The following is a 24,610-nucleotide window of genomic DNA, read 5'->3' as shown; positions in this document are numbered from 1 at the left end:
CCTGTGACGTCACGCTACTTCCGGTACAGGCAAGGCTTTTTTTATCAGCGACCAAAAGTTGCAAACTTTATCGTCGATGTTCTCTACTAAATCCTTTCAGCAAAAATATGGCAATATCGCAAAATGATCAAGTATGACACATAGAATGGATCTGCTATCCCCGTTTAAATAAAAACATTTCATTTCAGTAGGCCTTTAAGAGGCCGATTGATCAATTCCATTGTTTGGATTTTGTAGAGCAGCGCAAAAAAGAGACTCCAAGAAAGGTAGACAAGACAAAACAAAGAAGCAAACCGGAGAGATACGAGTGTCTGCCTTCGATGAGTGCCAGAGAGAACGATAAAGAAGATTGGACCACAGAACCCAAATAAATCATGAAGACACAAATAATATTCTCAATCCTGATATATAAATGTTACAAAAACAGTGTATAAAAATACATCTTGCATATAAAATACATTCGCAGACAATTCAAATAGAAAAGTAGAGTGACAGTAACTTGGACAGACAAAAAAATGCCACTGAGGTCCGGATACCGACTTCATAAAAACGGATACATTCTCCTAAAAGACCTGTATCAACGTACAGTATTATTATAAATTCTTAAGGTCCATTGGTATTACAGCTTGGCACGGCATGGCGGCGCCTAGTTCAGAGTCCGGTACTAAAATTCAGTCCAAACATGTGCACCAGTCCTGAACAGTTCTGCCTCCATGCTGCCTTCAAGTTATTCTCGGTGTGTCAATAACAACATTACAGCTCCTTAAAAAGGTCTGAAAGGTGAGAAAAGGAGAGAAAAAACCTAACCGGCAAATGGAAGACAGCAAACTACTCTGTGCAAGTTGGTAGTTTTGTTGCCAACGTATAATGAAAATAGTGTTTTAAATAAAATATGCACATAAAGCTCTACATTTGCAACGCTTAGTACTGTTTGTTGTTCTTGTTTGCGTATTTGCACAATGTCCGAATGTTTGCTTGCATTTCAAAAATGAGATGTCAGGATGTTTACTGTGATCTGTTGGTCTGGCTCCATACCCACACTTGACAGTGTGTGTGTGTGTGTTTGTTGGCTGTATAAAGCATTATTGCATAAAGCGTCTTCTACATGCACGCTATGTACTTGCATTATTATGGATGTGTAAAGTGGGTGCGGTTGTCGGGTGTCATCTGGACAGCCAAAGAAGGCACAGGAGTCCAAACATTAGGTTTGAGGGTGTGCTCACGCACCCGGCGGATGTGTGGGAGTGAGGCGGAGGCGGGCAGTCCGTGTAGGGCTCCAAGCAAGCGGCGTAGGCCATGACGTGGGCCACGTAGTTCTGTTCTCTCACCCCGTGAAAGAGGTGAGCCATAGGGCCCCTGGCGTAAATGGCGACGTCTTCGCCGCCGTGTGTCTCGGAGTCGAGGGGGACGGCGGCCTGCTGCATGTACTCTTCGTCATCTGCAAATAAAATGAAGACGGTTGGAGAGCACAGCTTGGGAAACCACAAAGAGGATGCACAAACCCCATCAATCTTCGAGTCTTGCTGCAATTGCTTAGTTTTTCAACCATAATTGAGAGCCTCGTATAATCCCCTCCCACACTCATTAAAACAGGGGTGTCCCAACTTTTCCCACTGAGGGCCGCGCACTGAAAAATCAACGCAAGAGGGGGCCATTCCACATCTGCGGTCCCCTCCAAGGTTTCTCATAGTCATCCCATCGGGTTGAGTTTTTTTCTTGCCCTGATGTGGGATCTGATGTCGTTGTGGCTTGTGCAGCCCTTTGAGACACTCGTGATTTAGGGCTATATAAGTCAACTTTCATTGATTGATTGATTTTTTTTTATTTTTTAAAAACCAATACAATATATGTATACAAAATATACATTCAGGCCTCCACTCAGGCTTGATCCCGGGGACCCCAAAGGGTTATGGTAAAAAAAATATATAGAAAATGTGTCATTATTCAGTATTATTATTTTTATCATTATTTTTCAAGTTTTAAATCTCCAGATCAACATTAGGTCTATCTGTCAATATAACGTTTTTAAAGATTTAAGTTGTATGCTTTTTTTGTCAAAGAAAACCCTTTTTTTAAATGGGAAAAAAACACAAAATATGCAATATTTTCACCCAATAAAATTTTTAAGTGGAATATTTGAGATTATATAATAATTGGAGCCTTAAAAAGGTCAATAACTCATTACACCATTGATTTTTTATTATTATATCATTATTATTTTTTGAGCAATGACACTTAAAAACAAATCACACTAAAATTTTTGGGGATCCAAATGGGTCCAACTCATTAAAGTGTAAAAACATTTTTTTTACTGTTTACTTTTAACACAATAATCTCGAGATCATCTTCAGATATATCCGTCAATTATAAGTTTTATTGTTGTTTATGTTTTTGTTTGTTCGTTTTAGGCCCATCTTTAAAAAAAACATCTCAGTTTTTTTTATATGGCAAACACAAAATATGCAACATTTTCCCCCAAAATATCTCAAAGTGGAATATTTAATGTGACGTAATTGGAACCTTAAATAGGTCAATAATTCATAATGACATTGATTTTGATTCATTATTATTTTGTAAAACATGGCAGCTTTGTGTTATTAGAGTAAACATTGCTACGTTTTCTTGTTATATTTCACCTGTTTGCTCCTTTATACCACTTTTTATGTTTGTAATTTTTTTCAATCGCATTTTTAAAATGCGCCGTGGGGCCGTTAAAAAATGACCTGCAGGCCGCAAATGGACACCCCTGCATTAAAACATCATCAATTTCAGTGCAACTCATGCACTAACCCAGTCTACTTTTAAAATGTTCAGCTTATTCATTTATTTCTATTTTCCGAAAATGACCACATTTTCAGGAATTCTACAATTTCAAGAACATTTTTTCCAATTTTTTTTCCAAACAACCAATTCACATTCCACTCATCGTGAATGTTCCCAAACTGCCGTAAAACCTTCCTGTAATATTTTCTTACTTCACACGTGTTGACTGTAAACACGCTAACATTAGCATACTACCTTTTTTAGCAATTTTTTCAGGTGTAAACCTCAGGGTCACTTTCAAAATATTCAGCTCATGGTACCATTTTTTATTTTCCGAAAATTCCCACATTACCAGGAATTGCAAATGTTTTAGGACATTTTTTCCCATCCACTAAAACTAAGAATTTTCAAATGCTTTTCGCAGAATTTTCACTTTTCAACAACATTGTTTCCACATTTTTTCGATCACTTCTCCACACATCTTTCACCTGATTTCAACCATTTCACCATCAAAGCATTTCACTTATTCAGTACGGTCAGGCCTTTTATTTTTTATGTGTAAAAAAATATCAATAAATTCATAAAAGATTTTTGTGACCAACAAGTATGTGCTCCAATCACTCTATCACAAAAAAAAAATAAGAGTTGTAAAAATTATTGGAAACTCAAGACAGCCATGACATTATGTTCTTTACAAGTGTATGTAAACTTTTGACCATGACTGTATATTTTGTTACAAGACGTTACAGTAATTCAATTCAATTCAAACAACTTTATTAATCCCTCTGGTATCTGGCTAGCGTGCTAACTGTTGTCATCTAATTTCGGCATTCACACACAATTTCTACCAAAATTGCATTTTTTGGTTTGACATAACATTTCTCTGTAATTCTGTATATGTTACTATTACAAAAGTGTATAAGGAAGTCATATTTACAGTATTGTAAACTGTACAATTGTAGTTGAAAAAACAAACCCGAACCATGACCAAAAATAATCCTTGTGATTATAAACATTCTGAAGTTAAATACTTACTTTTATAAATTAATCCGTCACTCGTAACCACGTTTACTCAAAGTGCCAAGTGGGTTTAAAGGCCTACTGAAACCCACTACTACCGACCACGCAGTCTGATAGTTTATATATAAATGATGAAATCTTAACATTGCAACACATGCCAATACGGCCGGGTTAACTTATAAAGTGCAATTTTAAATTTCCCGCTAAACTTCCGGTTGAAAACGTCTATGTATGATGACGTATGCGCGTGACGTCAATGGATGAAACGGAAGTATTCGGACACATTGTGTCACAATACAAACAGCTCTGTTTTCATCGCAAAATTCCACAGTATTCTGGACATCTGTGTTGGTGAATCTTTTGCAATTTGTTTAATGAACAATGAAGACTGCAAAGAAGAAAGTTGTAGGTGGGATCGGTGTATTAGCGGCTGGCTGCAGCAACACAACCAGGAGGACTTTGAGTTGGATAGCAGACGCGCTATCCGATGCTAGCCGCCGACCGCATCGATGATCGGGTGAAGTCCTTCGTCGCGCCGTCGATCGCTGGAACGCAGGTGAGCACGGGTGTTGATGAGCAGATGAGGGCTGGCGTAGGTGGATAGCTAATGTTTTTAGCATAGCTCTGTGAGGTCCCGTAGCTAAGTTAGCTTCAATGGTGTCGTTAGCAACAGCATTGTTAAGCTTCGCCAGGCTGGAAAGCATTAACCGTGTAGTTACATGTCCACGGTTTAATAGTATTGCTGATTTTCTGTCTATCCTTCCAGTCAGGGGTTTATTTATTTTGTTTCTATCTGCAGTTAAGCCCGATGCTATCACGTTAGCACCGTAGCTAAAGTGCTTCACCGATGTATTGTCGTGGAGATAAAAGTCACTGTGAATGTCCATTTCGCGTTCTCGACTCTCATTTTCAAGAGGATATAGTATCCGAGGTGGTTTAAAATACAAATCCGTGATCCACAATAGAAAAAGGAGAAAGTGTGGAATCCAATGAGCCCTTTTACCTAAGTTACGGTCAGAGCGAAAAAATATATGTCCTGCACTGCACTCTAGTCCTTCACTCTCACGCTCCTCATCCACAAATCTTTCATCCTCGCTCAAATTAATGGGGTAATCGTCGCTTTCTCGGTCCGAATCGCTCTCGCTGCTGGTGTAAACAATGGGGAAATGTGAGGAGCCTTTCAACCTGCGACGTCACGCTACTTCCGGTACAGGCAAGGCTTTTTTTTATCAGCGACCAAAAGTTGCGAACTTTATCGTCGATGTTCTCTACTAAATCCTTTCAGCAAAAATATGGCAATATCGCGAAATGATCAAGTATGACACATAGAATGGATTTGCTATCCTCGTTTAAATTACAAAAAATCATTTCAGTTGGCCTTTAAGTGTGCTATTTTTTAATGTCGGCAGATATTTTTTTTCTGGTTTCACTCACACAGTCCAAACTGAGGGCTTATAAAAGTAATTAATCCTAGTAAAGCGTTATTATATATACAGTATGTGCTCATGCAATGCCTGATGCAAATGGTGCAGAACCAAGGGATGGAAGAACTGGGTCAGTGCTTGTCCAGCGTTCCACAAAGAAACACAAATAGTTCTGCGAAGCACATATCCTGCGCATTGACGTGATGGAATACTTAAACACGGAAAAGAGCAGAGCCCAGTGAACTCTACGAACATGACACTCCGACGTTGCTTCACAGCGAGCTATAATCCAATCAAGTCACCCAAGCAAAGACACATTGTGCATCTGAAAGATATTAGAATGTGCTTACAGTAATCCACCATCGTGATGTTCCCTCTGGTTCCATTTACATGCACGTAACCAGGGCCGTTGGCATACAGGATGCTGGTGAAAGGCATTTGGTCCTCTGCTTTTTTTGGCACTAGACCTGGGGAAGCAAAAAAAATGGCGGTGAAGAGCATACAAACAATGATATACTGGTCCAAAAGGGTATTTAGCGACTCATACCAAAGATTGGATTTCCTCGGGGGGTGTTGCCGCCGAAGGTGAAGACGTGAGAATGGTCGGCCGTGACGACCGTCAGTGTGTCTGACTCCTGAGTGAGCTGCGAGGCACGCTCAATAGCTCGGTCAAACATCACAGCCTCCGTCAGTGCCAGTTTGGCGATGCCGTCATGGTGTCCGTGATCAATTCTCCCTCGTGCTGGGAAACACGAGAGGCCATGTTAAAATATGACTTGATTTTTTTTGGTTCTGCTGTTCAATCACGTTGTTTTTATACTTGTGTGCGTCGCAAAATCTATTTTTGAGGAGGCTGTTTTGACTGATATTTGGATTGTCCTTTATTTACAGTCGCGATCAAAAGTTTGCATACACATGTAAAGGACATAATGTCATGGCTGTCTTGAGTTTACAATACTTTCTACAACTCTTATTTTTTTGTGCTAGAGTGATTGGAGCACATACTTGTTGGGTACCGGAAAACATTCATGAAATTTGGTTCTTTTATGAAGTTATTATGGGTCTCCTGAAAATGTGACCAAATCTGCTGGGTCAAAAGTATACATACAGCAATGTTAATATTTGGTTACATGTCCCTTGGCAAGTTTTACTGCAATAAGGCACTTTTGGTAGCCATCCACAAGCTTCTGTTTGGATTTTAGACCACTCCTATTGACAAAAGTGGCACAGTTCAGCTAAATTTGTTGGTTTTCTGAAATGGACTTGTTTCTTCAGCATTGTCCACACGTTTAAGTCAGGACTTTGGGAAGGCCATTATAAAACCTTAATTCTAGCCTGATTTAGCCATTCCACACCCAACTGCGCCCAAGATCCAACCTCCGGGCTGATGATTTTAGGTTGTCCTTAAGAATTTGGAAGTAATCCTCCTTTTTCATTGTCCCATTTACTCTCTGTAAAGCACCAGTTCCATTGGCAGCAAAACAGGCCCAGAGCATAATACTACCACCACCATGCTTGACGGTAGGCATGGGATTAAAGGCCTCACCTTTTCTCCTCCAAACATATTGCCGGGTATTGTGGCCAAACAGCTCAATTTTTGTTTCATCTGACCACAGAACTTTCCTCCAGAAGATCTTATCTTTGTCCATGTGATGAAACAAAAAATGTTGACCCCACATCTGCAGTCCCCTCCAAGGTTTCTTATTATTATCCCATGGGGTTGAGTTTTTTCTTGCCCTGATGTGGGATCTGAGCCGAGGATGTCGTTGTGGCTTGTGCAGCCCTTTGAGACACTCGTGATTTAGGGCTATATAAGTAAACATTGATTGATTGATTGATCATCTACAAAAGGTACAAAGAATTACTATTGCGGCATCTAGTGGACACATTTAGAACAGCAGTTTCTTTCATTCAAACATTTCGCAAACTCTTCCTGCAGGCCGGATAAAACCTGTTCGTACGTTTGACACCCCTGGTCTAAGGTTTTTAAAGTATCTATTTTCGTTTGGACACTGTCTCAGTCTCTGTGCTTTTTTATTTTGAGTATGAAAACAGCCCAGTGAGGCATACTGCTGTGGGGGTCGTGGAGTTTTGTAATTATTCTTGATAAAAATGTGTTTTGTGTTAGTACTGCAACAGTTGAATTGGATTTACTTTACTGTATTTCTTATAGAAAGAGCGGCTTTGGTATTTGTACAATTTTGTCTTTGTAGGATATTTTTTGAACAAATTAGGTACGGGTGTACTTTTGTTCATACAATTATGCATTTTGCCGTACTTTGATCAGTCCTAAATGTTTCCACCCCAGATCACACCTCACTCCAACCCACTTCTCCAAAGTGGGCTGGCTCAGGGTGGAGGACAGAGTAAAACAACTTGCACTGAGCCTAGTCTATAAAATTCGCTACACCTCCCTGATACCGAAGTACATGTCAAACTACTTCCTTAACGTAAATGACCGCCATAACCACAACACCAGAGGGAGCTCCACTAACCACGTTAAACCCAGATTCCGATCCAACAAAGGTATTAACTCATTCTCTTTCTATGCCACATCAATGTGGAATGCGCTCCCAACAGGTGTAAAAGAAAGGGCATCTCTATCCTCCTTCAAAACCGCACTAAAACAACACCTCCAGGCAACTTCAACCCTAAACTAACACCCTCCCTTCCACATCATACATCTTCGGATTGTAAATAATCAAATGTAAATAATCAAATGTAGACACTTTTTCTTATACTTTCTGATCGCTCTCTCTATGTCCACTACCTGCTGTACATATCCTACCAAGTCAGTCTTACACTGATGATGCAATTGTTGATGACTGAAGTGTTGATACCAGCCAATCCTAACCCCGCCTCCATATCCCACACCCCGGATTGTAAATAATGTAAATAATTCATTGTATGTACTCTGATGATTATCTCGTGTGATGACTGTATTATGAAAATAGTATACAGTATATCTGTATCATGAATCAATTTAAGTGGACCCCGACTTAAACAAGTTGAAAAACTTATTCTGGTGTTACCATTTAGTGGTCAATTGTACGGAATATGTACTTCACTGTGCAATCTACTAATAAAAGTTTCAATCAATCAATCAATCAATCCAGGTTACCATGACCACAATACACCGTGCTGGTACTCATCTTCCACAAACAGAAAATATCCTTTTGGATTCTTGCTGAGGATTTGAATGGCCTTCTCCGTCATCTCCACGATGGAGGGATCTCTGGTGACATTTCGAAAAACCTCAAATCTCATATCCTTTGGCTCAAACAGACCTGAAACATAAAAAGAGCAAGATTCTAAGAATGGAAGAATAACATTTTAAAATGCTATCAAAGTCACACCTACTTCAATGATTTTTAGATAAATAGATAAAAGCAACACTTCGAGAAAACGCTGTGACCGACTGAAGGCCTTGGGGTACGTTCCGGTGTTTTTATTTCCTCAAATAACATTTTTCCCAGGATGGCTCCGCTTTAGTGGCTGCTGTTGGCAGGAGCTCTGTGCTCTTGTGTCATCCTTTTGTGTTCCTGATGTTTCCCTCTCGTTTTCATGTGGGTTTTTTTGCCTTTTGGTTCGGGACCCTTTGGGACTGTGTGACAAGGGGTGGCACTTTCGTGACTTCTGCGGTGCTTTTTTGTGAACTTCTGGATCTACCTTCCGGCCATGGAGACCAGCTGCTGGGTCTCTGCCACACCAGAGTCCGTTTGGAGAGACTGGAGGAGATGCGGATGAAAGAGACAGGGCTGCGGACAAGCTTCACAGTGTCTTGGCTGAATGAGCAGGTATCGGACACCTCGGTCTCCTTGGACGTATCCTCGCTCATCCATGCGGACTGGACACTTGGTGGGCGGCCGAGGGTGGAGTCGGCTCTCTTGGTTGCTTTGTTGGGTCCGCTCCTGTCTCTGGCCATGCTCCTCCTACCCCAGTAGACGATGGCGTGGAACACTGCAGAGGCCACCACAGTGTATACGTTTTTTTGTTGTTATTTTACTTTTGTGGCTGTGTGTAGAAGTGGCTGGTTGCATCAGCACTGGTCTTTTAATGTCTTTAATGTCCTTTGTGTTCTTTGATTTTTCCCTCTTACACACATGTTTATGTGTGCTATGGCTATGAGGGTTTTTTTTTCTCCTTGGCCTCAGTTTGGACCCCCTCTCCAGGGGCACAGGCTTAGACTGAATACCCCCCCCCCCAGCGTTTACCTGTTTCTTACCTTTTTTGTAAGGGGCGCCGGAAGATGGCAGACACTTCAGCGATCCTGTTCTGTCTCCCTGTAATGTTTGTCTGCTCTTGAATGGGTTTGAGCTGAAAATCTTCATTTCCCCTCGGGGATTATTGAAGTATTTCTGATTCTGATTCTGATTCTGAAATAGTGCAGCCCTACGTCTAAGTTTTTACCAAACTCTAGGTAGTCCGAGCATGCACCAAAGACTTTCATTAAAAATTAAAGTCTATGGCAGGGGTCGGCAACCCAAAATGTTGAAAGAGCCATATTGGACCAAAAATACAAAAACAAATCTGTCTGGAGCCGCAAAAAATTAAAAGCCATATTACATACAGACAGTGTGTCATGAGATATAAATGTAATTAAGAGGACTTAAAGGAAACTAAATGAGCTCAAATATAGCTACAAATGAGGCATAATGATGCAATATGTACACATCGCTAGCCTAAATAGCATGTTAGCATCGATTAGCTTGCAGTCATGCAGTGACCAAATACGTCTGATTAGCACTCCACACAAGTCAATAACATCAACAAAACTCACCTTTGTGCACTCATGCACAACGTTAAAAGTGTGGTGGACAAAATGAGACAGAAAAAGTGGCATAAAACACGTCCTAGAAAGTCGGAGAAAGTTATATCAATCAATACATGTAAACAAACTATACGGTGAGTTCAAGGACCGCCAAAATAAGTAGGACAAAACGGCGCTCGCCAAATACTCGAATCAGTGAAGCATGTTTAATATAAACAGTGTGCTTTATAACACTTAGGGAGGTTTGTGTCATGTTTGTCCTCCTACAGAAACCATACTAATACAAAAAAATAGATTTTTTTCCCCCTCATCTTTTTCCATTCTTCATACATTTTTGAAAAATCTCCAGAGAGCCACTAGGGCGGCGCTAAAGAGCCGCATGCGGCTCTAGAGCCGCGGGTTGCCGACCCCCGGTCTATGGCGATGAAGCCAAAACCAAAGCTTCAACGGAAAAACTTGTTAGCCAGGGATGAAGTAGAGAAGTGTGTGAACAAGAACATATATTAAGCACTGAGCTATGTGAACGTATATCTGAGCGACAAGAAGAGTAATCTTGCTTCATTCTGCTTTTTTCCAAAGGAATTCCCCATTATAAAGGTGGGTACCTAATGTATCGGCCAATCGAGGGTCTTTTCTTTTAACAACATGGTTACATTTCCATAGTAACAGGAAAACGTTCCAAAACTTAAATACCACCATCGTGTTGCAGCAGAAAACAACTTGGGGCGGTTGGCAACACAAATTTGGAGATAGTTAAAGAACGGTAATTGTTAACAGGTGATTGCAGAATGATTGGCTTTGAACGCCCAGTTGCTCACTAACTGAGATGGTGAGTGGTCCGATTCACTTGTGACACTCTAAAAAAGAATTTGGTATGACGGCAGTGAGAATGTCGGTTGGTTGGTTGGTTGCACGAATTGGCTGAGGATCAAAACTGAATGAAGACCTGCATCTGTTAATAGTTTGAGGTACGTAACAGATTCCTTTGCACTGATCGTGCGAATACAAGTACGGACTTGAGTTACAAGAAACGCTGATACAACACAGTGATACAACTTTGCAAGAAGTTACCGGCACTCACTAAACGCTTACTTTTCAAACGTTAGAATATCATCTAAGTGTCTATGAATTGTGTTAAAGGCCTACTGAAATGAAATGTTTTTATTTAAACGGGGATAGCAGATCCATTCTATGTGTCGTACTTGATCATTTCGCGATATTGCCATATTTTTGCTGAAAGGATTTAGTAGAGAACATCGACGATAAAGTTGCAACTTTTGGTCGCTGATAAAAAAAGCCTTGCCTGTACCGGAAGTAGCGTGACGTCACCAGAGGAAGGACTCCTCAAAATTTCCCATTGTTTTCAATGCAGCTAGAGCGTTTCGGACCGAGAAAGCGACGATTACCCCATTAATTTGAGCGAGGATGAAAGATTCGTGGATGAGGAACGTTAGAGTGAAGGACTAGAATGCAGTGCAAGACATATCTTTTTTCGCTCTGACCGTAACTTAGGTACAAGCTGGCTCATTCGATTCCACACTCTCTCCTTTTTCTATTGTGGATCACGGATTTGTATTTTAAACCACCACGGATACTATATCCTCTTGAAAATGAGAGTTGAGAATGCGAAATGGACATTCACAGTGACTTTTATCTCCACGACAATACTCTTTAGCTCTTTAGCTACTGAGCTAACGTGATAGCATCGGGCTCAAATGCAGATAGAAACAAAATAAATAAACCCCTGACTAGAAGGATAGACAGAAGATCAACAATACTATTAAACCATGTACATGTAACTACACGGTTAATAATTCCCAGCCTGGTGAAGCTTAACAATGCTGTTGCTAACGACGCCATTGAAGCTAACTTAACAACGGGACCTCACAGAGCTATGCTAAAAACATTAGCGCTCCACCTACGCCAGCCCTCATCTGCTCATCAACACCCGTGCTCACCTGCGTTCCAGCGATCGACGGAAGGACGAAGGACTTCACCCGATCATCCGTGCGGTTGGCGGCTAGCGTCGGCTAGCGCGTCTGCTATCCAAGTAAGTCCTCCTGGTTGTGTTGCTACAGCCAGCCGCTAATACACCGATCGCACCAACAACTTACTTCTTTGCAGTCTTCATTGTTCATTAAACAAATTGCAAAAGATTCACCAACACAGATGTCCAGAATACTGTGGAATTTTGAGATGAAAACAGAGCTGTTTGTATTGTATTCAATTGGGTACCAATACTTCCGTATCAATCGTTGACGTCACGCGCTTACGTCATTATATCTAGACGTTTTCAACCGGAAGTGTGGCGGGAAATTTTAAATTGCACTTTATAAGTTAACCCAGCCGTATTGGCATGTGTTGCAATGTTAAGATTTCATCATTGATATATAAACTATCAGACTGCGTGGTCGGTAGTAGTGGGTTTCAGTAGGCCTTTAAGAGCAATGTACTTGGTATCTGTGTATGCGTTAGAGCAGGGGTGTCAAACTCATTTTAGATCGGGGGCCACATGGAGAAAAATCTACTCCCAAGTGGGCCGGACTGGTAGAATCACGGCACGAAAACGTAAAAATAAAGACCACTTCAGATTGTTTTCTTTGTTTAAAAATAGAACAAGCACATTCTGTACAAATCATAATGTTGTTGTTTTTTGTTTTTTTACACTGACATATTGCGGTTAATGATTCTGTTCATAACTTTTATGGACAGAATTACTAGGCGCAGTCAAGGTGTTGAGGGGATCCAGTTTGGTGGCTGCAGGATTAGGTGTCTGCTTTTTTGCAGATGATGTGATACTGATGGCTTCATCTGGCCAGGATCTTCAGCTCTCACTGGATCGGTTCGCAGCCGAGTGTGAAGCGACTGGGATGAGAATCAGCACCTCCAAGTCCGAGTCCATGGTTCTCGCCCGGAAAAGGGTGGAGTGTCATTTCCGGGTTGGGGAGGAAACCCTGCCCCAAGTGGAAGAGTTCAAGTACCTCGGAGTCTTGTTCACAAGTGAGGGAAGAGTGGATCGTGAGGTCGACAGGCGGTTCGGTGCGGCGTCTTCAGTAATGCGGACGCTGTATCGATCCGTTGTGGTGAAGAAGGAGCTGAGCCGGAAGGCAAAGCTCTCAATTTACCGGTCGATTTACGTTCCCATTCTCACCTATGGTCATGAGCTTTGGGTTATGACCGAAAGGACAAGATCACGGGTACAAGCGGCCGAAATTAGTTTCCTCCGCCGGGTGGCGGGTCTCTCCATTAGAGATAGGGTGAGAAGCTTTGCCATCCGGGTGGAGCTCAAAGTAAAGCCCCTGCTCCTCCACATCGAGAGGAGCCAGATGAGGTGGTTCGAGCATCTGGTCAGGATGCCACCCTAGGGAGGTTTTTAAGGCACGTCCGACCGGTAGGAGGCCACGGGGAAGACCCAGGACACGTTGGAAAGACTACGTCTCCCGGCTGACCTGGGAACGCCTCGGGATCCCCCGCGACCCGACCTCGGATAAGCGGAAGAAGATGGATGATGGATGGATGGTATTCTATATTTATTTGTCGTTATTAATACTTTCTGAATAAATGATGTGATAATGTTCATCAGTCAACTCATTGGTGTTCATTTTCAATCTATCAAAGTAAAAAAATAATACCTAAATCAAATTACAAGATGTTATTTATGTAGTTTGCTCATTTTCCTCGACATCATGTGGTTGATTTTTTTTGGTTACGTATGTAGCATTATCTACAAAGATACAAAGAATTGCTATTGTGACATCCAGTGGACACATTTAGAACAGCAGTTTCTTTCATTCCAAAATTTCGGCTAATTCTTATACTTCGCAAACTCATCCCGTGGGCCAGATCAGGCCCGCTGGGCTGTATGTTAGAGCAAGAAACGTGCCCTTGGGTTCTTATCAACATTGTCAGGGGAGTTAATGACATGCCGCTTTAAATTTATGGTTGATGAGTTCACATAGCCGTAAAGATGAAAGTTGACCTCAGATAACGTGGAGTTCTGTCAGTCAACAGCATGGCAACCGATACATAGATACCATATGTGCGTAGGTGCCAATGCATTTCCACTGCACGTGCTTGTGTCATGTTCGTAGTGAATGTGCAAATCAGAAGTTTACCCACCCATGAGTCGGTCAGTCGTTTTAACATCTACCGCATCAAACTCCTTCCTGTGCCAAACATAGTGGGAGTTCTTGTTCTGAAAGACGTATCATGTGACAACGCATTAACAAAAAAAAATGTGTGTAATAAAAACATAAATAAAAGATTGTAAATCATCCTACTGGTTTAGCCTTTAACCAGACGTCTATAAGGTTCCTTCGGTCTTTGCGGTCTCCCTTGCGAGAGTTGGAGGTTGGGTATTCAGGGTCCGAAGTGCCTTTTGGTGTCATATACATCCTCCCTCCTCCCAGGATCACCTTAAAGAGACAACAGGAGTCATCATATACTGTAAACTGGCAAACTGGCAGCCTTGCACTGCAAAAACTGAAATCTAATTAAGATTAAATATCTCAAAAAAGGGTGATATTTGCTTATTTTCTGTCTGATAAGATAATTCTTCTCACTTTTATGTTAGAGTGCTTTACTTGTTTTAAGGGTTTTGGTCCTAAATGATCTCAGTAAGATATTACAGCTTGTTGCTGAGATTTGAAGACCTATATTGAGTAAAACATGCTTGAAACTAGAATATCAACTGTTGCAAAACTGTGTCATTAACACTCACAAGTATAAAACTACTTTTTTAAAGTAATTTCTTACTTCAAGCATAAAAAAAAAAATCATGATGCCGAGCGCATATCATTATGTCAAGATAATGGCACTAGGATATTTTTCAACATATTGAGCAAAAAGGTCTCTTTTTTTCTACCAAGAAAAGTGCACTTGTTATTAGAGAGAATATACTTATTTTAAGGTATTTTGGGGTTCATTGAGGTGAGCTAATTTTACTTGTTTTGGAAAGTCTTGACAAGCCGAATGTTCTTTTTTCTATTGGCAGATAATTTTGCTTAGTTCAAATAAAATACCCCTAATTTTTGTATTTTTTGAACACTGACTTTTTGCAATGTGTTTCCGTGAGTCTACACAAGGCCGTCTGGCGGTTGACGTTGTGTGTGAATAAGTGCATATTACTGTAAATATTACATCAATTATTGACTGAATAAAATGAATGACGGTGTTTTTGGATGACATTTTACCGCAAATGTTTTTCAAGGTTCTTCCTGCTCCGTCACTGATAAGATTACAATGTAAAACATATTTTCTGTGCTCGTAAATAGTTATATATCAGGAGGATATGTAAATTACCTGTATGTTTTAATGATGTTAAATATGTTGTTTTTGCACATTTTTTTTAACAATTAATTTTTCAGGAATTACATTTAGGTCAAACATGCATCAATCTAATTTCAAGGTTTTGTACTTAGAAATCAAAGTATGTGTCCGTTTAGGGGTGCCTGAAAACAATCTAACCATAACAGGGTCGCAATTCTTATTTATATATATATATTTACATAAATATAGTTATTAATATTTGTATATTCTTAGTGACAAACTTCTTGCTTTGTCACTGCGTGAATACGTCAAACGTCAGCAGAAGCTTTTGTAACCTCTAACCTGTTTTGAAAATGTTTTATCCTACTTTCTACACCAAATGATATATTGGGAGGATCGGTTTGAATAGAGAATCATGTTGAATTGGATCAACACCCCAAGAAACGTAATCAAAATGAATCGTGAATGCATGTACCGCAAGAATCAAAAATAGTTTATAACATGTCAATACAACTAAAGAATGACTGAGGTTTTATATTGCATTTAGCAATAGGGCGCGGGTTCGATCCCTGGCCAGGCTTGCGTCAGGAAAGTTATCTGGGGTAAATATTGAGCTTAGTCATCATGCTATTGTCTCGCTAACAACCCCAATGTTGTTAGCTACTGTGGTAATTGCTACTGCGTGTGCTTTTAATATGTTTTTTTAGCCTTTCTACAACATTTTCCAGGTTGGCTAGTGTGGAGAATGCATATATTTTTAAGAGTTCTTTCTTTATTCATAGTCAGGTTTAAAGCAGCTAATATTTTCCCCATTTGGACACTTTGTTCTTGTATCTTATGTGCGCAAGTAAACTCTTGAAGGCGTTGCAATGTGTATTGGGAGTATGATGTACTCCCTTTTTACCATATCTGTTTAGAACAATGAAGCTGTATTCCTTTCTGAGCGGGGTGGGGGCTGTTTTCGTACTAAATAAGCTGTCTCTGTCCGTTTGATTTTTAGACCGCTTCTACATGCTGCTATTAACACACTGTAGGACTGGTCTCCTAAAGCTTTAGTAAAACTTGATATTATTCCTACTCTGTCTTGATGGTCCTTCTTACTCAACATATATGTCATCCGAAAGAAGTTGGAATTGACCAGTGACTTGTATTCCCTGAGAGGAAGACTGGTCTGACGCAACACTAGTTCAATGTGAGTCCAAAGAAAGCAATGGACAAGAGAAACATTCTTGAAGTATCGACATCCCCGCACCCGTTCCCTCCGCTGCACGCCAAGAGATTAACTGACAAGATACTGTAGATTTGTTTTTATTATTTATTATGAATTTGGCAAAAGAGCTTTTGGCATTGCTGCCCCTATGGCATGGAATGCATTGCAGACGAAACTGACACTAACTGAACTACTTCAATTTGGAGCCTTCCGTTCTGTCCTGAGGGACAAACAGCAAGAGACTTTTGCACAGTGCCTGTGTTTTTAAAAGGTGTAAATCTTTATTGTTTTACAGTTCTCTTTTATGTATTTTAAAGATGTATGTCTCAACGTATTACTTTTTTGTTACTGCTCTGTGACATGTGCTGTTGACCTCATGGCCAGCTCAAATTGTGAAAGAGATCTTGATCTAAATGGGTTTCTTATCTAGTTAAATAAAGGTTCTAAAATTATTATCATTAATCATTTTAGCCACCTGGCTGTTAAATTTAAGGAGTTTTGTGATTTCATATTGTGAGTGCACCACAGGGCTAGTGACAGTTTGTGTGCGTGTCGGCAGGGCGGCTGCTTACGAGGACAAGCAAATTTGTTTTTTCTTAATCATTGTAGCCAGCTGGCTGTTAAAGCTAAGGAGTTTTGTGATTTCATATTGTGAGTGCACCACAAGGCTAGTGACAGTGTGCATGCGTGTCAGCAGGGCGTCTAAATACGAGGACAGTTCAGCTAGTTTCGGTTGTTTTGGCTTTGTTATTAAATAGACAGTTGATCCTACACCTCCTTTTTATGTTTGTTTGATATACGTTACTGTATAGCGCTTTATATTGTGTTTAAAGTATACACACCTTTATTAAATTATGGACTTTTTCCATGCAAAAACCTATTGTTCATGTTTACATTGTTTCTTATGGAGAAATTTGCCTCAATATACAAACTTTTTTATATACGAACACTGTTCTAGAACCACTTGAGAGTACGTAAATCGAGGTTCGACTTATTTATTTTTTAATTCATTTAGTTATTTTGCAGTGGAAAAAAGATGTACAATTAGTTTCTCATGTGTTTCATCTAATTCAATTCCGGTTGAAGTCATTCGAGTTATTTTCAAAAATCACACAAAAAAAGTAGGAATGAAGACAATGGCGTGGATATAGCAGGGAGTTAGCAAGTTTAGTACTTACTGAGTACTTACTTCCCCCGCCCCAACCGCCTCCACATCCCACCCCCCGGATTGTAAGTAATGTAAATAATTCAATGTATTAACTTGTGTGATGACTGTATTATGCTGATAGTATATATTTATACCATGAATTGATTAACGTGGACCCCGACTTAAACAAGTCAAAAAACTTATTGGGGTTACCATTTAGTGGTCAATTGTACGGAATATGTACTGTACTGTGCAATCTACTAATAAAAGTCTCAATCAATCAATCAAACTGTGTAAATGAAATAAGTATTTTGAAGCTACGATGCTATTTTGCATGTGTTGCTGTATAATCTGCGTAAACCAGGGGTGTCCAAACTTTTTCCACTGAGGGCCGCACACTGAAAAATCAAAGCAAGCGGGGGCCATTTTGATATTTTCTTATTTTAAAAACCAATTCAATATATGTATAAAAAATATACATTAAGGCCTCCACTCAGGCTTGATCCCGGGGACCCCAAAGGGTTTTGGTCCAAAAAATATTTAGAATGTGTCATTATTCAGTGTTGTTATCTCTAGATCAACATTAGGTCTATCTGTCAATATAACGTTTTTAAAGATTTAAGTCGTGTGCTCTTTTTGTCAAAGAAAACCCAGTTTTTTTATGGAAAAAACACAAAATATGCAATATTTTCACCCAATAAAATTTTTAAGAGGAATATTTCAGATCATATAATAATTGGAGCCTTAAAAAGGGCAATAACTCATAACACCATTGATTTTAATTCATTATTGTTTTTTGAGCAATGACACTTAAAAACAAATCACACAAAAATGATTGGGGAACCAAAAGGGTCCCAGTCGTTAAAGTGTTAAAAAAATAAATTATACATTTTTTTTACTGTTTACTTTTAACACAATAATCTCGAGATCAACTTCAGACGTTTTATTGTTGTTTGTGTTTTTTGTTTGTTCGTTTTAGGCCCTTCTTTAAAAAAATTTAAAAAAAAAAAGCTCAATTTTTTATATGGCAAACACAAAATATGCAACATTTTCCCAAAAAAAGATCTCAAAGTGCAATATTTAATGTGACGTAATTGGAGCCTTGGATAGGTCAATAATTCATAATAACATTGATTTTGATTCATTATTATTTTTTAAAGAAAGAAACCGCCTGCATGGCAGCTTTGTGTTATTAGAGTAAACATTGCAACATTTTCTTGTTACATTTCACCTGTTTGGTCTTTCATACCACTTTTTATGTTTTTAATTTTTTTAATCGTATTTTAAAATGGGCCGTGGGGCCATTAGAAAATGACCTGCGGGCCGCAAATGGCCCCAGGGCCGCACTTTGGACATCCCTGGTGTAAACAATCAAGGTGCTACAATGTCTCATTCACATGTATGGCTCTATTACACAACCTCTGTAAAAATATGCTAATGCCGTTTTTATGACAGTACTTGAACACAACCTTGGCCAAGCAGGATTAGACAGTCTTAGTCGGCAAAAAAAAGGGTAACCTAGTATTTCTTCGGCACTCTAAACGGTATGTTTGATATTTGGCAACATGGCGCCGTGCCTTTCTAGTTTACGATCATACATGGAAAACCAAGGGCATGAAACCGAAGTTAAAAGTGGCTTGTAATTTGGCATTCGGATGAAGAAACGGGAGTTGGCAGAATAAATAAAGTTCCCTGGATGACTTTAGACAAAGAAGACATCAGATGAGCCAATTGGATCCCCTGAGGGGGGAAAAATTGGGTAACCAGCTGTTGTGGGCTGGCGTTGCGTCAGCTGATACAACAGACTTCTGTGAAGTCGTACTCACAGTATTTGTCCAAATCCCAAGTCATAAGATAGTAAAAACGTACCCAGTAGTATTGTGCATGTTATGACAATTTACAGTAAGTCAGTAACAATTAGAGAGTTGGAATTCCAAATTACGGGGCGTGACTAAGACAGCATAATGATTATATATTTAAAAAAGAACTGGTGTCACATACATCAATGTCGACGTTGGTGACCAGCTGGGTAGCGATGTCCACACAACCCTGGTGGCGGGCGCTGCTCGGAAGGTCGGCATCACTGTACCAGCTGCGGCTGACCGAGTGGGCGTAAGCCGCGGCCGGGGAGGCGTGCTGCACCCGGGTGGTGGTCACAATACCCACGGATTTACCTGGACAAGGAGAACAAATTAGGTACTTTTGCTGAAAGCTGATGCAACTTGGACCACCCGCCCGTTTTTCGAAACAAAAAGGAAATATTTGAGATTTTTTTATTTTTTTTTAAATATACAGAGTCAGGAATTACCCACATATAATTACTTGTACTCGTAATGGGTATTTGTGGTTTTGTGGTCACATTTGAGATGTTTGCAGAGGTGATGTCAGACCCTTTCCTGTCGACATTCAATTACATGGAGTATGTTCAAATGTTGCACTTTTTAAAAATATATATTTGCTATTTAAAAAAGTGCTTGGTTTTTTTTTTGGTCATAGTTTTGGGTCCAAAACCCTAAAATAAAGAGGATTACAGGAACTGCTGGTGTGTCCTCCGGCAAGACACTTCATTACGGCCCTATGATTTTTGTCATGTTCTGTGGTCTGGATTTTTTTTTGTTATTTTCTGCTAGTTTTGGACTCCTATAGTTCCTGTTTTTGTGCTTCCTTGTTTGTTTTGTCACCATGGCGACTCATTAGTTTCACCTGCCTCATTTGTTTGGACTCACACACCTGTTCTAATCAAGAGACTATTATTTAAGCCTGTTTTTTCAGTTAGTCGTCCTGGCGACATTATTCTGTATCATGCTCTGTATTGTTTGTTTCATGCAGTGCCATAGATTACTCTGGATCTACTCTGTTTTTGCTCTGTCCATGCCATAGTTCTTGTTACGGTAAGTGTTTTTTGTTTCATGTCCATAGTTCTGCCTAAGTGTTAGTTTTTGTATCCTGTGTTAAGTTTTGTCTTCGCCTTGTGTGCCTTTTTGTTTGTCCCTCATTGATAGTGAACAATTAAATGTGTTCATACCTTCAAGCCATGTCCGGTCTAGTCCGTTTGCATCCCGGGAAAACAATCCTCGCAGTAAGCTGCGTAAAGATCCACGCTATGACAATTTTTGCATTAAAGCTTGGTTGGTAGAGTGGCCGTGCCAGCAACTTGAGGGTTCAAGGTTCGATTCCCGCCTCCGCCATCCTAGTCACTGCCGTTGTGTCCTTGGGCAAGACACTTTACCCACCTGCTCCCAGTGCCACGCACACTGGTTTAAATGTAACTTAGATATTGGGTTTCACTATGTAAAGCGCTTTGAGTCACTAGAGAAAAGCGCTATATAAAATATAATTCACTTCACTACTGTTTAACGCGGAAAAAACACGAGAACACGCATGCAAGTTCAATGTACGGACAGGACAGCAGCGATAACATGACTGGCACTCTTTTTTTTTTAATCAAATCGGAGAGAAAAGTGTTATTTTGCAACCAAAATAAAAACTGCATTTATAACTCCCCCCAGAAAAAGATTAGCAAAAAACAAAATATTGGATTTGCAACAACGAAAAAATATGTTCAAACAAAAAATGTATTTGAAATAGAGAAAAAAATTTCAAACATAAAAAAACGTTTGGTTAAAACTATTTTTCTGGTTGCAGATCGTTTTTTTTGTGTACAGATTAGTGTTGTCCCGATGCCAATATTTTGGTACCGTTACCGGTACCAAAATGTATTTCGATACTTTTCGGTACTTTCCTAAATAAAGGTGACCACAAAAAATTGCATTATTGGCTTTATTTTAACAAAAAAATCTAACGGTATATTAAACATATGTTTCTTATTGCAATTTAGTCCTTAAATAAAATAGTGAACATACTAGAAAAGTGGTCCCCAACCACCGGGCCGTGGCCCGGTACCGGTCCGTGGACCGATTGGTACCGGGCCGCACAAGAAACAAAAAAAAAAAAAAAATGTAAACATTTTTTTATTTTATTTTATTTTTTTAAAATTAAATCAACATCAAAAAACACAATATATACGTTATATATCAATATAGATCAATACAGTCTGCAGGGATACACTCCGTAAGCACACATGATTGTATTTCTTTTTGACAAAAAAAAACAAAAAAACATAACACCCTCCCCCCAAAAAAATTATTAAGGAAAAGTGGTAGAAAATTCATTATTAATTTACTTGTTCATTTACTGTTAATATCTGCTTACTTTCTCGTTTAACATGTTCTATCTACACTTCTGTTAAAATGTAATATTCACTTATTCTTCTGTTGTTTGATACTTTACATTAGTTTTGGATGATACCACAAATTTAGGTATCAATCTGATACCAAGTCGTTACAAGATCATACATTGGTCATATTCAAAGTCCTCATGTGTCCAGGGACATATTTCCTGAGTTTATAAACATAATATACATTAAAAAAAAAAAAAAGAAAAAAAGAAGATGTGATGCTAAAAAAAATTGATGTAATCATAGTAGTATCGACTAGATATGCCCCTGTACTTGTACTTGTACGTTTCAGAGATGGTATAGTACCGAATATGATTCATTAGTATCGCGGTACTATACCAATACCGGTATACCGTACAACCCTAGTACAAATTATATATTTTTTGGTTTCAATTCAACTTCAATCTTGTGGGCGGGGCCTCTTCTGAACAACATTTTAGAAGCCTTTTTATTGGTCAGTATTGCCCACCTCGAGCCTCTATAGTTCCCCTCCAATTGTCACGGCATCATCCGAGACTGACTAAAAAAAAAGGCATTTACCGCATTGTTCGAAGGAAGCCACACCCACAAGATAGAATTCGGGTCGTGAGCAAAAATACAATATTTGTAACAAAAAAATCTGCAGAAAAACCAACACGATTTTAAAACAAAATAATAAGAATTGAAACAAAAAAAGGGAGTTTTTTTGTTTTTTTAACTCATGACCTACCGAGCTCTAGGGCGGACACTTGAACCGCAAGGTTAGCTGCGAGACAAGTGCTGAATATCTTAAAAGTGTGTTTTTGACCACAGCGCCAGTTGCTATGTAGAGTGGCTCTTTCCATCATTTTCAGCAGACTGCATTGCAAAATGATTAACACCGAGCAGGTAAATAGGTGTAAAAGGGATTTTATTAAAACGTATTTGACTATGCGCCTACTCCAGACCTGGGCAAATTAAGGCCCGGGGGCCACATGCGGCCCGTTGAGCTTTTCAATCTGGCCCGTCGGACATTCCCAAGTAATTTTTTTAGATCTTTAAGATGGAAAGTGTAGCTGCCATTATGATGTGCAGTGATGTTTTCTAATGACCGTAAGTCTTCAACTATACTAAGTATTTCAATGGCTGGAATCTGCGCTTTGGGATGATATACCAGTTACTATGGTAATCAAATTAGTTACAATGGTAATCTAATTAGTTACTATGGTAATCTACGTCACAGCAGCTCAGACGAGGCACCAAGCAGTGTGGGCGGGAAGCGTTTCCACAGTCGCGGAAGGAGATTTTCACAACAAAGTTCTAAAGCATGGGTGTCAAACTCTGGCCCGCGGGCCGTGTAGTTCCACTTGGCCCTTGAGGCGATATCAAATTAACACTAGAGCTAGCCCGCCGATTATATACAGCGGCGGTGCCGCGGTAACACCGCATTAACCGCTAATTCTCATACTTGCCAACCCTCCCGGGGGACTCCCAAATTTCAGTGCCCCTCCCGAAAATCGTCACGTCCGCTTTTCACCCAGTCCAACGAATGCTGGCCCAGTTTGGTGGTAGCGGGGGTGTTTATTGCAGCCCAGAAGAGTTAGGGCTGCATGGGATTCTGGGTATTTGTTCTGTTGTGTTTATGTTGTGTTACGGTGCGGATGTTCTCCCAAAATGTGTTTGTCATTCTTGTTTGGTGTGGATTCACAGTGTGGCGCATATTTCTAACAGTGTTAAAGTTATTTATACAGGCACCCTCAGTGTAACCTGTATCGCTGTTGATGAAGTATGCGTTGCATACACTCGTGTGTGCATACAGAAGCCGCACATATCTTGTGACTGGGCCGGCACGTTGTTAGAAGGGATGAAAAGCGGACGTGACGACAGCTCGTAGAGGACGTTAAACGCAGTGCCTTTAAGGCACGCCCCCAAGACTGTGGTCCGGGTGGACTACGAGATATAATGACTGATGAACAACTTCGTTCGATAATGAAGGTTGCCTCAGCTCAAAGCCTGAGCCCCGACATTAATGAACTAGCATCCAAGAAAAGATGCCAGGTGTCTGGCTTGGGCACATCAGATTAGATCAGTGTGTTGCAAACTGAGCAGTTTAAAGTCCTGAATGGTTGGTTTAGTCATTATTTTATTTTGCTAATTTATTAGCCTGTGGAAAAAGTTAATGTTGATAAATACCTCAGAAGGCTGCAAATAGAAAAGAGGCATTCAATTTTTATTTAAATTGTATTTGATATGCCATTGATATTTTTTAATTATTATTATTATTATTTGAAACTCGATTTTGCATGTCACTATAAAGTTATATAAGCCTTGCTTGTTCAATATTCAATGCAAAACGTGTTTGGGTCCCTATTAAAAGGTTCATTTGTTCACACTTGGCCCGTGGCTTTGTTCACTTTTAAATTTTGGCCCACTCTGTATTTGAGTTTGACACCCCTGTTCTAAAGCTTAGTGATATATCAGATATATCAGATTGTCGGTGGGTTTATTTTGTACCCTTCGCGTTCATATTTCACTAATTGTTGCATTTTTGTTGCGTTTCACTTGATTGTAAAATATGTCGATCAAAAGGGGGTGTGACGTTCATATTTTGTCAATATTCAGTGTTTTATCGTTCATAGAAACATGTAAAATTCCATTACGTTTTTTAAGGCGGTCTGTCGTAACGTTTTTAGCATTCAATCAGACATTATTGAGAGGTTTTGTATTAGTGTTCCTAAAAATAGATATACCGGCCCCCAGACACATTTTTTTCTCTAAATGTAGCCCCCGGGTCAAAATAATTGGCCTACTC

The 24,610-nt window shown here is 39.7% G+C and overlaps 1 protein-coding gene across 1 annotated transcript in view; it reads right to left on the bottom strand.

Annotated features, from left to right (window-relative positions):
• Window positions 1–407: 407 nt before the first annotated feature.
• LOC133634862 (intestinal-type alkaline phosphatase-like) overlaps window positions 408–24,610 on the bottom strand; it is a 42,162-nt gene continuing 17,959 nt past the window's right edge. Inside the window, exons 5-11 of the mRNA XM_062027510.1 lie at window positions 19,605–19,777; window positions 14,259–14,393; window positions 14,098–14,173; window positions 8,360–8,494; window positions 5,755–5,946; window positions 5,558–5,674; window positions 408–1,438 (exon numbers count right to left, since the gene is read on the bottom strand). Coding sequence (XP_061883494.1) covers window positions 1,164–1,438; window positions 5,558–5,674; window positions 5,755–5,946; window positions 8,360–8,494; window positions 14,098–14,173; window positions 14,259–14,393; window positions 19,605–19,777 — 1,103 coding nt within the window. The 3' untranslated portion in view covers window positions 408–1,163. The remainder of the gene's footprint in view (window positions 1,439–5,557; window positions 5,675–5,754; window positions 5,947–8,359; window positions 8,495–14,097; window positions 14,174–14,258; window positions 14,394–19,604; window positions 19,778–24,610) is intronic.

Source organism: Entelurus aequoreus, linkage group LG19, assembly GCF_033978785.1.
Source record: "Entelurus aequoreus isolate RoL-2023_Sb linkage group LG19, RoL_Eaeq_v1.1, whole genome shotgun sequence".
NCBI lineage: Eukaryota > Metazoa > Chordata > Actinopteri > Syngnathiformes > Syngnathidae > Entelurus > Entelurus aequoreus.
This window is presented reverse-complemented; position numbering and strand designations above follow the sequence as displayed.